The 14,846-nt window shown below is 28.9% G+C and overlaps 1 protein-coding gene across 6 annotated transcripts in view; it reads right to left on the bottom strand.

Annotated features, from left to right (window-relative positions):
• Positions 1-14,665, bottom strand: part of LOC143063236 (uncharacterized) — a 29,580-nt gene extending 14,915 nt beyond the window's left edge. For 3 of the 6 annotated variants that reach the window (XM_076235248.1, XM_076235250.1, XM_076235252.1), the window contains exons 1-3: positions 13,387-14,664; positions 7,415-7,432; positions 2,157-2,265 (exon numbers count right to left, since the gene is read on the bottom strand). In XM_076235248.1, the coding sequence (XP_076091363.1) occupies positions 2,157-2,265; positions 7,415-7,432; positions 13,387-14,321 (1,062 nt within the window). In that variant the 5' untranslated portion in view covers positions 14,322-14,664. Of the gene's footprint in view, positions 1-2,156; positions 2,266-7,414; positions 7,433-13,386 lie in introns of all 6 variants that reach the window. The other 3 variants (XM_076235251.1, XM_076235253.1, XM_076235249.1) reach the window with 3 other exon arrangements.
• Between the last annotated feature and the right edge of the window lie 181 nt (positions 14,666-14,846).

The following is a 14,846-nucleotide window of genomic DNA, read 5'->3' as shown; positions in this document are numbered from 1 at the left end:
TTTAACGTTACAAAAAATCTTAACTTTTTTTTCAAGTAGTCACTGAACCATGAAAATGAGGTCAAGGACATTGGACATGTGACTGACGGAAACTTCGTAACATGAGGCATCTATATACAAAGTATGAAGCATCCAGGTCTTCCACCTTCTAAAATACAAAGCTTTTAAGAAGTTAGCTAACGCTGTCGCCGCCGGATCACTATCCCTATGTCGAGCTTTCTGCGAGAAAAGTCGCAGGCTCGACAAAAATGGTTCACATAAAAAAAATGTTTGTACTAAGTTTAGGTGAACACAACTTTATGATAAACTACTATTAAACCAAAACTTAAAACCGGATACAGGAAGATTGGTATGTTCCCATACCTTACAGAGACATGGTTAACATCTAACAGGTCAGTGGATAGGTCTGAACCTTGTTATGTATTTCCATAAAGGTTGTGTCTACTTTTGAAGATTTATTTATATATAAACTTTCTCCAGTTACAATTTTACCTAAATCATTGTGTTTCTGTATATTCTACAGACTTTGGAACCCTGATTCCTATGCTGATCTAATTTGTCTAACATCCACCGCTACAATTATAACATACTTCACCATTTCTAAATTTGACTATTAACAAAATAGCGTGAAAGATCCCTTAAAATTCTATACAAATATTTTACCTTATAACATGGAGTGGAAAAATTTAGTCAATTCTGCTGTATATTTCTGGTTAAGAAATATAAATATTAAATATTTCTACATTCATGTTAGCAATCTTGTATATAGTAAATGATAGTATAGTCTTACAACTATTTAAGGTAGCACAATACAAAGATTTTTCATCCCCAATCAGAAATCTTTAAACTGATGTAATTCCACTCATCTTTCTTTAAATTTTATAAATGAGGTATCAAAAGAAAGAAGAAGGATTAATCTTTCAAATTGTGATAATTTCATTATTACATAATTATCACATAATGAATTTAGCTTCTTTGTTATTCATAGCATCCCAAAATATTTTATAGATTCTTGCACAACACAGTTTGACCTCCAAAACAGAGTCTCAGATTTTTCTTATTGTATTTCATTCTCTCATAAATCTTCAATGAAGTTTGAAACATCAATTCATAAGAGACCACTAAATTCAATTGGGTATAACATTTGTTCTATTGATGTTTTTGGAAATCTGAGACACGGTTTTGGAGGTTTTGGAGGTCCAGCTGTGTTGTACAAGAATCTATAAAATATTTTGGGATGCTATGAAGAACAAAGACGTTAAATTCATTCAAGTGTGGACATCACAATATAGCAACTAATTACATAATACTTATTTATGTAATAATTATGTCATAATGAAATTATCACAATTTGAAAGATTAATCTTTATTCTTTCTTTTGGTACCTCATTTATAAAATATAAAGAAGGATGAAATGAATTACATCAGTTTAAAGTTGTCTGATTGGGGGTGAAAAAATCTTTGTATTGTGCTACCTTAACAATACACAATCTTTGTAATTATCATTCCACAAGCTTTTTGTTAATTCTGCTTTGTTTGTATCCCCCTTTAATTCTTTTAAGTAAAGGTATATATGACTGGGGCAAGAAGATCGTTTATCATATTCTAAAATGATCCTCACAATTTTTTAATTACATATTTAAGTAGCATAACATTTGAAACTTTAAAGTTAATAACAATATTATTTACAATGAATCATCTTAAAACCTATATACCCAAGATTTACTGAAATTTTGATCAGAAAACAGCCTATTTAATTTGCTTTAGTTCCATAGTCATCATTATATTACAAGTAAAAGTAACCTTATGATTCGAACCAAACATCTGTTCAGTTACCATTGGTCTGGCATGGTTTTAAAGGAGAAAAGACTGATGATGATGAAAAACAGCTACAATAGATAAAGGATGGACAAATAATAGCTAAAGCTCAAACCACCCTTTTGGATATAAAAAAACAACCAGAAAAGCTTATAAATCACTTGCAAACTTCTAGCAAATAAAGCTAAAAATTATAGCTTAGGTATAACATTAACACATAAAATAATATCAACATTGCCAGTCCTTACAAACAAAGCTGATCAAACACAACATAACAGATCATCTGATCAACCTGTCCTCATACTTAAATATCAACAGGAAACCAGTATTTTACAGACCTGTTTTTCTGCTGCAACACAGCTGAGAGCATCTAAAGCACGTAAATTCTGTTGGGTTGTAGCTACAGAAAGACCATCACCACTAGGCTTTCCCTGAGAAATCTGTTGGCTGAAAAATATAGAAGATATTTTCTTAATAATTAATAGCATTTAAGTTTCTTTAGAATAAAATGCATATATACATTAAGCAGAGTTCATGGCAATTAATCTTATACAAATATATATCTTCTGCTGTTAGCTTAAGCATGATATACTGTAAACCAACTGATATCTGCTGAGCAAGCAATTTATTTTCGGGACTAAAAAAAACAACGTTAGTATAAAGTGTAGTGAATACTGGTCAAACACAGACCTTCTCTTATATGAATACAAAAACAATTTAAGAAATCTAGAATAACTAATTTCTACAAAAAGATAACTGAAAATGGCTTTAACACAAAAAGGTATCTGAAAATATTCTGGTGTAAATTAACAGCATATATACCCTAATCTTTTGGCGACATTTTTTCAAATGTCACCATGCCATCATTCAAGAAAATAATTCATTGAAAGTAGGACATTTTGTAAAGCTAATCTAAGTTTTTGCTGCAAGAAAATTTATGTAAAATTGTAATAGTAGGAATGCTTTTCTTGAATAGCTTGGTGTAGGACCAATTTTCATGTGAGTAAGAAGCTAGTATGTAAAGTTCGAAATCATTTAAAATAAATTAGCTTTAATCTTTGAAAATATGTTTTTAAAAATCACCTGCAGGTTCCCAAATTATCACTTTCAGCTATTAAAGGTTTGTCCTATACAATATTTCAAACATGGTATCAAAAAGAAATATTTGGTTTATGCATTAATCATCCTTTCAGGTTATTTTTTTCAGTTTTTTTCAGTTTGTGTAACTTCCATAAATAGGAAAATTCTATAGATGCTCTTATGGCATTTAAAAGCCTCCAATTTATGCAGATTACTCATAATTAATTGAATCAACAATGAATGACGTCAAACTTCAACTGTAAAAATAATATTTCTTTCATTACTTTTATTATTTACAATTAAAATTAAAATTGCAATATTTTGAAGGATTATAAGTGCATCAGTGAAATTGATTTTCTATCATCACTTACCTGACCGAGATATTTGGTGATGAAAAATAGAAAGCAAGGGTCAAGAGATACTTTATACAAAATCGGAAGAACTTTTTTTTCTATTTAGAATCAATGTAATTGGTGATTTTATCAGTGAGAAATATTTTATCCATGAACATTTACATAAATAATTGATTGTGGAAGGTCGTGAATAACAGATCTTGTAAAATCTATGTTTAATTAAATATGGAGAAAATTGTTTTAAGATTGTATTCTTGTTTTACAGAGGAAGTAAACCATGTTTAATTGGTAACATTATTGTACTTTGAAGCCTGAAAATAATCAGTTATATTGTAATGCATTGACATTATCATTAAATGAAATTATATTTTCATCAAAAATATATAATTACTTCATATTAAACGTCAACGAATTTGATTCCAGTCCCACATTAATGTTACTAAGAGAACATCATGAAATCTGTATTTGCAACTTTTACCAATAAAATGGTATTGATTTGGTCCTTATTTAAATTGCATCCCATGTAAAATTTAATAACATCTTTTAAAATATAATTACAATACTTGGGTATTTGAAATTTGAATTTTGTTCTTAAAATTAATCAACTTTGGTTGAAAAAAAAAAAAAGTTTGAGATCGAAATAATATTACTGGCAAGAACTATTTTGTTTGGATGTAGCTTCTTGGAATATTTGATGATCCTGACATTTACATTTATTGTAGGACTCCAGATATTATAGTAACATTCTTTGCAATCACTCAAATTCATTTAAAAACTGAACCAATTTGGAAATATATAGATGGACAAGAGTAAACCTTAACACCATTGAAACTATGCAGGGGATAAAGAACAAAAAATTATACATGTATTCATGCGCAGTATAGGGCCCTATATGGTATTATTATTTTTTTTATCATTTATGGATAGAAATTCAAGTGACTGTGCTTTCTTTGATAAAAAGCTACATTAACTTTAATAACATTGAATATTTCTGTCCAATGCATAGCAACCTGTTTTATCAAAGGAAACATAATAAAGGTTAATTTTGAGCCTGAGAAAAAAATCTTTTGATAAGATAATTTATGTCTTTTAATTAAGCGCATGATACAATTTGTGCATGAAAAAAATATATATTCATCATAAGGACTCAGCAAATATATTGACTTAATCATCCCTGGTTGTAACTTATAAAATTCATTGATTCACTGATATCTTGTATTATGTGGATGAACTAAAATGAACTGTAACCAGTGACCAATACAAATAGGTCAATATCATTTACTTTTGTCTGTTTAATATTAATTTTTAATATTCAAGCATATCTAGGTTATTAGCGATGCAAAGAGAACAACTTTGATAAAGTAACGTCAAACAAAGTAACCAAATTCAAAAATAAAATTCAGCATGTTATACAAAACAGCATATGAGCATTGCTTTTCAATGTGATGCTTTAAACCTTATGAATATTGAAAGAATAGAAGCATTTGTTGAGCAAAAAACAGGCGCAACATGTTTACGTAATGCAAGGAAAGTTGCTATCATAATTTTTCACCTGAGTGTTGGAAAACATTTAATGAGTTACACAATCAAACATTTTATGAGTTACACCATGAAACATTTAATGAGTTACACCATGAAACATTTTATAAGTTACACCATGAAACATTTTATAAGTTACACCATGAAATATTTTATAAGTTACACCATGAAACATTTTATAAGTTACACCATGAAATATTTTATAAGTTACACCATGAAATATTTTATAAGTTACACCATGAAATATTTTGTGAGTTACACCATGAAACATTTAATGAGTTACACCATGAAACATTTAATGAGTTACACAATGAAACATTTAATGAGTTACACCATAAAACATTTAATGAATTACACCATATAACATTAAATGAGTTACACCATGAAACATTAAATGAGTTACACCACGAAACATTTAATGATTTACACCATGAAACATTTAATGAGTTACACAATGAAACATTTAATGAGTTACACCATAAAACATTTAATGAATTACACCATATAACATTAAATGAGTTACACCATGAAACATTAAATGAGTTACACCACGAAACATTTAATGATTTACACCATGTAACATTATATGAGTTACACCATGAAACATGTAATGACTTACACCATGTAACATTTAATGAGTTACACAATGAAACATTTAATGAGTTACACCATGAAACAATTAATGAATTACGCCATGAAACATTTAATGATTTACACCATGAAACATTTAATGAGTTACACAATGAAACATTTTATAAGTTACACCATGTAACATTATATGAGTTACACCATGTAACATTATATGAGTTACACCATGAAACATTTAAAGATTTACACCATGTAACATTATATGAGTTACACCATAAAACAATTAAAGATTTACACCATGAAACATTTTATGATTTACACCATGAAACATTTTATGAGTTACACCAGGAAATATTTTATGAGTTTCACCATGAACCATTTTATGAGTTACACCTTGAAACATTTTATGTGTTACACCATGAAACATTTTATGAGTTACACCATGAAACATTTTATGAGTTACACCATGAAACATTTTATGAGTTACACCATGAAACATTTTACAGGTTACACCATGAAACATTTAATGAATTACACCTTGAAACATTTTATGGGTTACACAAAGAAAAATTTATGAGTCACACAATGAACCATATATCTATATATAATGAAACATTTTTTTTTAGATAAGTCATGAAACATATTGAGTTACACCATGAAATATTTTGAGTTACACAATGAAACATTTATGAGTTACACCATGAAATATTTTATGAGCTACAACATGAAATATTTAGTTATTTTCACCATAAAACATTCTGAGAGCTACACTATGAAAGATTTTGTGAACTACACCATTTAACTAGTTACATTAAGAGATTTCTTGAACATTATAAAACAGATTAAAAGTCAAATCATGAGCTTTTTTTTTAGTTACACCATGACAAATTTTGTGAATTTCTTGAAACATTTTAGTACAGTATTTATGCTATATATTATTGTAAAAAGTTTAAGCGCTAAACAACAAAACATTTAAAAGACACTTAGACAATGAAACTAAGTCGTATTGCAAATTATTATATCTAATTCTTTTGGTTATTAGTCTGATCAGATTAAGTTATTATTGTTGATAGTATTAACTTTGTGTTAGCCCTACTGACAAACAATGTTCATAACAAAACAGTCACAAACTACTGAACAGAAATCTAAACAAACTATACCTCTTTTGAAGATTCATTCTAAACATAAATTAGACATAAAAAATCTAAAACTATTAAATATAAACCAGATACAAAAAATAATCCAAAATCATACAGAGAAAAGGGATATATATATTCCTTCATTGCTGAATGACATGCCTGACAAACAGAAGATATCTGTAAAACATGAGGCTTTCTGATGCTTCAATAATTAAAATGTATGTGTTTTTAATTCTATGCAGTATACTCACCCAAGTCAACAAGCACAAGTTTGTGTTATGTTTTATAGTAAGTAGATAGGTTTAATGTATTTAGTGGAAAGAAGACATATTGGACGTTTTTAAAACAAAATGAATGATTTGCAGCTGTTTCTCACATGCACATGCATGCATTTCTTAATGCCACCACAACAGCAAAAGTAGAGAAAAGTGAGAAAATTTAGTCACGAATTGAAGAACAAAAAGGGGGATAAAATTACTACCAAGCAGAAAGAGATTACATAAAAAGACCTACAGGTGACAGCTTGCATAAATTTGGGCTCACAATTCAATTCATTATTGCCCAGATTTAAAATAAAATATATATATATATATGCCAATTTAATTGATTCTTTTAAAATTATGATATGATTGATTATAACATATAAACATCAACTTCTACTCATCAAACTGTATGAATTAAATACCCATTACTCAATACACAAACAAGTGACAATCATGTGACACTACCACCATATATACAATGCTAAATAAATCTCAGGATTCTTGTTTACACATCGGTGAGAGAAAAAGCTATGAAACATGCTGTGGTTTATATACTACAAGCTATACATAGTAGAACATTAAATGTAAGAATTAAGAAGTTAAAGAGTTTCTTCCTTCGCCAATTACAACTTACCGTGGAAGTCGCCAAGAGCTGGAGGTAAAAATTCTAATCAGATTAAAAATGGTGATTTGCATATAGTCTTGATTTACCATTAAACAATATTTACATATTTTCTTAAAAAAAAAAAAAAAATAAAAAATTTTGAAATTAACATTTAACTAAAGAATTTTTGTTGTAATGAATAAGGCCTTTATTTGAATTAACTAAACTTGAGAAAGGAAATGGGGAATGTGTCAAAGAGACAACATTCCAATTAAAGATCTGAGAAACATGTATGTTGGTTTTTTTTAATAGAAATTCCAAATATAGTGTACATAGTTAATTCACTTAGGTAAAATATAAAAAATTGTTGGAGGAACATAGGCTTTTTTACATAGTTCTAAATACATGTATATATCACGACTTGCTAATTAAGTTATGCATTTATACTGAAAATATTTATAAAAAAACCTGATATAAACTTGAGAATGGAAATGGGGAATGTCAAAGAGACCAAAGAGCAGACAACAGCCGAAGACCACATATATCTTTAAAACTTTTAAGTTTGATTTAGTGGTAAACATTTGTACAGGAATTTAGCCATCTTTAAAGGAGTTACGTCAGGTAAGGGCTGAGTTTGGCCTTAAATTTCAGGTTCATCTGACGAAAGATTTTGGACACTTTTTTAAAACTTCAGTGTCTATTTCAGTTGATTCAATTAATTAATGTGAAAGATTTTTACTAATTTAGTCATTAAAAACGCTCTGATTCAAGCTTAAATAGGAAAAATCTATCAAATATTCCAAAAAAATGTTTTTGTCAAAAATGAAAGTTCATCCTCAACCTTTATACATGTATGTATGATGTGTATTATCATCAACTTACATTTCAATATTAAGAATGAACACAAATGTGGCCTCTTTTATTTAAGATGGAAACCATCTTAAATTTAACTAAAATGATAAAATTGTGAAGATTTCAGTAATTAAGCATGACTTAATGATGCTAGTGCCCAATATATGTGTATTGTATTGTCAAAACCAGCCCATATTTATATAACAGAAGCATTCTACTTTCCAATAAATAACTAACAGTAACAGTTTACATTTAAACAATTTTGAAAACTGCTATATGTTGGGACCAAAAAGGGGTCTTATATAATTACTGGACCTACTCCTTTGTCTCTGTCTATTAATATTGTGTTAATTAAGAACAGGGAAAATGCCATTCAACATGTTTAAAGCTGCAATTAACAGGTTTAGCGATAATAGACCAAGAAATAAATGCATGTTGTTCAGATTTTTGTGTTATCTGCCCCTACAATGATATAAATGCTCTTTTGTTTTGCTCTTTGGTCAGGTTGTTGTCTCTTTGACACATTCCCCACTTCTATTCTCAATTTTATCTCTTTCATTTGATTTATAATACTAAAACTTTTTCTTAGTTGTCTTAAGTAACTTTTTTTTTTATTGGACTAAATTGCGATAAGGGGTTTTAATGTTATGTCCATTTATATTAGTGTTATGAAATTCTATAAATCATAAACTTTTATTATTCAATAAATATTTCAATTACATTTGTCAAACAAACAGAACACATGTAGAATGCAATGTAATTTCAAAATAAAATATATTCAGAGAAAGGAAACATAACATTAACTTATTCAAAAGGATTAATGTTACCAAATGTATAGAAATAATATTTTATTTACATACAAAATGTATATATCCCTTTTATTTCATTCAATTTCAATATACCTATTGATTTGTCATAATGAAAATTTATATTTCATATGCACTGTAAATAATTCTTGAAGAGGATTATAATCTATATTTTAAATAATATTTACACTAAATTTCTTATCAATTTCACATACATTTATTTAATGGACTGAATACAGTCTTAATAATTCAATTTCACAAGTAAATAGAAAAGTCCACAAACTATCGAATTGGAACACCTTGTCACTTCAGACTGGTACTGACATGATCGATCATGGACTTGTATCAACTATCAGCAGAACAACTTTTTTACACAACAGATTAAATGTAAAGGGCTTGACATGTATGACCTTCCGAGAACATTTGAAATCAGGTTATCTCAGTGACAATTCAAATAAACTGAAATCTCTTTGGTAAATTAAATGCCGTTTTTGATCTGAGATAAGCATACATGAATCAACACCATTGGTCGAGTTTCAGGAGGCCTTAAATATTATACATTTATACCAGTCGCTGGTATCTTTTTAAGATCAAAGTTAATAGAGTTTAATATTATGTTTGCCCTCAAACAATGTTAAACAGAAGAATTTAAATGGTATTTTAGTCTGCCATTTAATTGATTTAGATTATTTCACAAAAATTCAATTGCTGCGAATGCTAACAAACATTTAATTTATCTATCTGTTAGTCACATAATTTAATAAGGTGAAATGAAATTGTTCTATGCAGTGAGGGTCATTAGAAAATACTTAGTATGGCATAAATAGTTCGTCTAAACATCAGCCCAACAATGTTAGATCTGTAAATTTGCTTTTGCAATTTTATTGGTCTTCCCTCACCCAGATTCAAAACTCGCGCTACTGAGAGATCATGGCAGGCATTAGCACCAAATCACCTTATTTTTGTGGTGGCCAGTTTTTATTGGTGGAAATTGGCCGGAGTGCCCGCAGAAAACCACGACCTTAGATAGGAAAACTGACAATCCTAGTCATTTAAGATTTGAGTTGAGGCATCTTCACCAACAGGGTTCAAACTCACAACTTCAGTGTTGACTGGCTAGTGATTACAGTATAACTATTAGACCACTCGGCCACCAAGGCCCCTTTAAAGAATATTGTATGGCATTTTCAATATCACACACCGTAAAGTAATTCGGATTATAGTCTATAGCGACAAGTCTGAAATATGTGTCTTGTGACATCATGAGACTGAAATCTATGTCCTTTTTTCAAGGTTGATTTTCAAATGGTTCTGTTGTCAAGGAAAGGAGGGTAAAATACCATACCTAATAATGACTTCACGGTTCAGCTAGCAAGCAAGCTAACCAAAGATAAAACCTTTGCCTACACAACCAATGCAATAGGCTGTAAATGCTACCCAATTTGTTTACCATGTCACACAACGATTTCTGTCTCCTTTACATACTGAAGAAAATCTACCCAAAATATTATATTGGTTTCTGAAAACTTTAACTGTATGGATGGGAGATAACTCTTTAAATAAATGAATTTATACCAATGTTTAACACTTTATACTGATTCTAGTTAAGTTTTCATTTCAATGTTTGGGTTCCCAAAAAATATATGCATCCTTCATTGTATCATAACAATTTAGGAAGAAATTGTCTGATGCATTTTCACTTTTTTCTTAGGCATTTAATTTGCAAATCTAATAATTGCAACAAACATAGAAGGACATCAATCATTGTCCTATTCTAAATATTAACTTACATATTTGTACATGTTCAATTGTAGATCTACTGTTTGTCTATATCTTATTTCAATTTACCAGACTACATGTAAATATTCTGTATGAATACATGTAAGTACAAATGCATGCATGGAATGCTAGTCAATGCTAGTACTTTTACTTTTAATATGTGCTGTCATGACTTGCAAATGTTCATGTTAATGTTGAAAAGTATACAGAGTTAAGACTTTTATGTTTGCTCTATAATCATGATAATTTTTAGTTCTACATACATCTATGTATGTCATGTATGTAATTATATGTAGGATGTATGTAATTATATGTATGTGATTTATAATTTTTATCATTTATATATCTCTAGCTTTTTAAATGTAATAAATTAATCAAAACATTATTTGCACCTGAAGAGTCTCTTTGAATAAATTTAAAATATATATATTTATCAATTGAAAGGTTTCTCCCTGGTGTTACATGTAAACGTAAGGGTTTTTATAAGTGCACTTAGAATGTCACAAAAAGTTTTCAACTACTCTTATTCTCCCACAACTGTAAGCATTCTGAAGTAAGCTTTTAATCCTCTTATTTGCTTATTGATTCTTTTGTGTGAGAATTTGATTAAATAGATGAAAAATGGACTCGAACTGTCAAATCAAAAATAGATCAAGGTGAAAATTATTTAAATGCTTGTCATTTACTGAACATAATGCTTTATTACAATGTATGATTTATAGGGCATATATATATATGTATATATCATGTATATATGTACAGTGAATCATAATAATCTGGATTAAAAACAACCATGCCCTTATTTTGAATAATACTATTTTTCAATTATTATCTTCATTTTGTATGAAGCTTTTGGAAAATTTTCATTTCATAATTACATCTTTGCAAAGGAAATAACAACAAATGTTCCATTCTTTTAACAAACTATTTTTAAAACAAATATTAATAAATCACCTGTATCTATATTTTTGTAAAAATAGAATACAATCAGGACAATGTAGTTATTCCTAGCTTTTTTTTTCTTTCTCAGAAAACAGTCTGTAATTGCTCTGATTTTAAATATATATATATACATGTACATGTATACACATTTATTTTTACATTTATCATGTACATTAATGTACATGTATATTACATATACAGTATATAGTGGAGTAAAATTATACTGTTCTATGAATGATAACAGGCAAATTATATATAATTGGGGATCTGAACTTTAATATGCATACATGTATATACAGATGTAAATCTTTATTTTTTAAACTTTATATAATTCTGTACAAGAATATTTTAAATAAAGGACTTTTAATGTATGTAAATGCTTTGTAAGATTTTTCAGGGGCATCAAATTAACCATATATTGAAAAAGCAAGTCAACCTATTCTGTAATTGTTAACAATGACATCTGACAGTGGGTCATTCTTGCTTTTTATCAGATATCCACATCAAATTTTACTTTTTAAATGGATAAACTTGTCAATTTTCTTTAACATGTTTACCTTTCGTTTATTGTATGCATGCTATTTTAGAAATTTGAGAATCTTTAAAGGTGAAAGTAAAAATTGTAAAGGCTTTCAAAATTCAAATTGTAGATTTTCAGAATTGAATGACAATCTAAAGTTTTTCCAATACACTTCTTTTACCAATTGTTAAATAGTTCTGATCGAAATCTATGTGAAAAAGTTTTATCTGAATACTTCCTTAAGAATATATGTTAAACTGCTCAATGATACAAATGTATAATAAAAACATGAAAGGCAATAACCAAATGATCATTTTTTAAATCAATAGTTGTTCAAAAACTAATTTATATTTTCTCATAGTCATATACATACATTTTGTAATACAATATTACAATGTACATTTGTACCTTGGCTGGTTTTTGATACAGTTATATGTGTACATGTACAAATGTATGTAGAAAATGTCCAACAAGTCCTTCAAACATCAATTCAGAATTTAAAAAAAACATGTAAAGTAAAAGTGACAAACACATCATTTTCAACATGTTCAATACACAAAATATATGTATGTGTACATGAATGTCTTAAATACAATTTGTATCTAAAAACCGAATGTCATTTGATTTTTGATTTTTTTCTCAAAGACATACAATGTACATGTACGTTCATGACATTCATTTGTAACTGAATATTTGAGGTAAATTAATGTTAAATTTTAAATGTATGATTATAGCTGAAGTTTTCACAATTAATATGCATGTAACAAGCCTTTAATTTTTGTCATTTTGAATTTGACAGGGGAGTTAAAATGTAGAGGACCAGAAACAAATTCCTTAATACATGTTATCTAGCAACAACCTGTAAAATTACATTGTATAAAGAATTTTTGTGGAAAAAAACTTGTATTGGGGTCAGTGGCCCAGTACACGTAGCTATAATATCATGGCGAACTTAAACAGTTTTGTACAGACTTGGCAATTTACTACCAACAGTTTTCTGATTAATGAGGGTGGTTTTTAACAACTTTTACTACCCATGAAGGACTTACAATGTACAATCTGTCTATTTTTACTAAAATGATTCAATGTATTTATATACTTACACAGTAACTGTTTGAATGTTTTTATTGTGACCATTTGGTAGAGATGGCACAGTGACTTTGGTAGGTGCTTTTCCAGCTGATCTTTTTCCAGATGCTACTCTTGGTGTTTTAAATGAATCTCTTTCATGCTCACTTGAATTGTCGGATTCTGATTTCCATGCAATATTGTGCATCAATGCTTCCTTGGAAAGTTTATACTTATAGGCTAAACTAGCCACATCTTTGTGTTGGTGATGATTGTGTTTAGTGCAAGTATGAGAACTTGATGAATGAGGAATGGGGTTAGAATTAGATTGAGAACATTTACAAGCACCATTTGAGAGGGAGGTAGTTTCTCTACGTGTGTAACTAAAGGCTGCAGTAATGAGAGGCTGTGATGTTGAAACAGTATATGGTTGATTGCAATGGTTGCATATATTCTGACCAGAATTCTGTGAATAAATATTTCCTGATGCAGTGGTATTGTTTTGTGCACTTGTTATTGTTGCAGTATTTTGAACTGCTATTTTCCGGGGTTCATTGGATTCTTTTTGGGCTACTGTTTTAATTCCACTTAACTGAGAATTTTCTTCCCTATATTGTTCAATATATGACTGATGGTAAGGATAATGTTTGAACACGAAACTATTTTGAATCAAGTTTTTTAATCGTGTTTGTTCTCTCCATGAGTAAGTAATAGGTTGTGGAGTTGGCTTCTCCTTTTCCAGTTTGCGTAGAACACATTTTGAACTGCTAAACCATCCTGTCACATCCTCATTCCTTGTCACTTTAATAGTTTTTGGCACTTTTAATTCAGTGTTTCCTTTTGATTCAACCATGTAATCAGTCAGCCACAACTGATCATCAATTTCCAGCAATTTATTTTGAATCTGTCTATCCAAAAATATATTGAGATCATGATTTGAAGGGGATTTTGCTCCTCTAGCAGAGTTCATGGTTACTCAACTCACAGTTTTAAGTTTAATTTAAATATGATTTCTACTTTGTCATGACATTTCCTTTCATTCATCTCAAGTGTAAACCTAAATTGAAATAAAATAACAAGCAGTTTATCAATAACTTCCTTTTTTCCATATATCCAATTGAAAAAGGTTGCTGCAGTCTCCTAACACATGTGCCCTTTCCTCCATTTTCAAACAATGATTGTTGGCATGAACATCCCTCTTGGCTGTTACTTTTTGTTTAACCTCCAAATTTAATTAATTATTCATCAATTCTAGATTTCAAACACAATTTGCATTACGGAATAATTTAATCGTTTCCTCTTTAAAAGATTGTTTTAAACAGAAGTCCAAAAGATTAATTTAAATGTAATTATCTTAAAACGAAAATAAGAGGGAGTGAATAGAACAGCATCGTAAATGTTTTGTTATGATTTGCAACATTAAAAAACTACGTATTTCATCATGAAATGTACAAAAAATGCAGTATTTACACTTTTGAGTGCAAGATTATATCTT

Source organism: Mytilus galloprovincialis, chromosome 2 (assembly GCF_965363235.1).
Source record: "Mytilus galloprovincialis chromosome 2, xbMytGall1.hap1.1, whole genome shotgun sequence".
Classification (NCBI taxonomy): Eukaryota; Metazoa; Mollusca; class Bivalvia; order Mytilida; family Mytilidae; genus Mytilus; species Mytilus galloprovincialis.
Note: the sequence above shows the minus strand (reverse complement) of the source record. Positions and strands in the feature narration are given on the sequence as shown.